Raw genomic sequence first — 1,647 nt, forward strand, 5'->3', positions numbered from 1 at the left:
CAGAGGAACCGGCTGGCCCCTGTGTGAGATGGGAGGCTGGGCTAGATGGACCCTCCCTGGTCTGATCCAGCAGGGCTCTTCTGAGGTTCTTCTCAGGGGAAGGCCTCAGCCTCTCTTCCCTGTTGTTGGCCCTCCAGGGGAACTGGCTGGCCCCTGTGTGAGACGGGAGACTAGACCAGATGGATCCTCACTGGCCTGATCCAGCAGGGCTCTTCTGAGGTTCTTAAGCAAGGCCACTGCCCCACTGACTGCTTGCCCAGCTGCCTGGCATTTGCTCAAGAGAGATGTGCTACAGTGCCAGAGCTCACAGCCAGTTCTGTCGTAACCATGTGCAGCCAGCCGGCCACGGCAGAGACAGGCACTGTGATGAAACAGGGGCCCGCTGGCTCAGCCACCCGCCACCCACCCCCTTCCTCGTTTGGGCGGCACCGCCAGCTTCTGCAGGTCGCTCTGCAGATGGGGTGTGGCTGAGGGACTGGTGCTTATCTTCTGGCCCAGGCTCTGAATTTGGGGGCTTTATCTTCCCAGCTGTTGAAAGAGTCTGCTCTGACCCGTGGCCTTATGACGGTTCTGCCTCATTGAAAGGCTTTGAAACGACTCCTTTTTTTTGATCAAAGTTAAAGACCTTTAATGGCACAGCAGTAAGAGACATAGATGTACAATAACACGGCATGAATATATAAGACATTATAAGCGATATGAATCAAATCCTTGACTAGAATAGATCTATCTTTGACTACTTCGGCAAGAAACCTGGCCACGATAGCTGCAATATTAGGATTAGCATCCTTTAGTGGATTTTGAATAACTTTTTCCCTATTAGAACTATAACTAGGAGGAAATAAAGATGACAACCATTCTTTGCGTAAGACTGAGTGAAATTGACAGTCAAAAATAATGTGATCTATTGAGTCCACGGATTTTAAAGGACAAGGGCATAACCTTTAAGAACATAAGAACATAAGAGAAGCCAATGTTGGATCAGGCCAAAGGCACACAGTGGCCAGAAATACCAGGTGCCATCAGGAGGTCCACCAGTGGGGCCAGGACATTAGAAGCCCTCCCTCTGTTGACCCCCGCCAAGCACCAAGATGACAGAAAGGGAATTTCATGAAAGGGAATTTTCTTAAACCAACCTGAACGCTCTTTCGAAGGGAGCACATTTAGTCGGGCTAGGGTAAAGGCTCTTCGGCGCAAAGGCTGGACTCAACAACAACAACAACAACAAATACCTTTTATTGGCATAAAAAAGGCTGGACTCAGTGGTGAAGATAGTGGGCCATCTGGCCATACTGAATTGGGAGTTCTTTTTTTAATATTAAGTTATTATTTTAATCTGTGTGTCTGATGGTGAAAGGAAAGTCCGATGCTGCAAAGAACAATACTGCATAGGAGCCTGGAATGTAAGATGCTGGGAAAGATTGAAGGTCAGAGAAGACGGGGACGGCAAAGGATGAGATGGTTAGACAGTGTCATCGATGCAACGAACATGAAGTTGAGCAAACTTCAGAGGACGGCGGAAGACCGGAAAGTTAGAAAGGGGAGGGCCGTTTGTGTGTTGGGGGGGTGGTGAGACCGTCCTCTGAAGAAAGGCCTGAGGAGAGCAGGGGAAAGGCAGGGCTCTTCATTGTGACACACCAGTTGTTT

At 49.3% G+C, this 1,647-nt stretch overlaps 1 protein-coding gene across 1 annotated transcript in view; it reads right to left on the reverse strand.

The window, feature by feature from the left end:
* The window catches only part of LOC107117047 (putative olfactory receptor 52P1), a gene marked incomplete at its 5' end in the record, with an annotated part of 9,419 nt that extends 8,127 nt beyond the window's left edge, over nucleotides 1-1,292 (reverse strand). Inside the window, one exon of the mRNA XM_015419078.1 lies at nucleotides 1,245-1,292. Within this exon, the coding sequence (XP_015274564.1) occupies nucleotides 1,245-1,292 (48 nt within the window). The remainder of the gene's footprint in view (nucleotides 1-1,244) is intronic.
* Between the last annotated feature and the right edge of the window lie 355 nt (nucleotides 1,293-1,647).

The sequence above is a fragment of the Gekko japonicus genome, unplaced genomic scaffold (genome assembly GCF_001447785.1).
Source record: "Gekko japonicus isolate JY-2015 unplaced genomic scaffold, Gekko_japonicus_V1.1 scaffold6420, whole genome shotgun sequence".
NCBI classification, from domain to species: Eukaryota; Metazoa; Chordata; class Lepidosauria; order Squamata; family Gekkonidae; genus Gekko; species Gekko japonicus.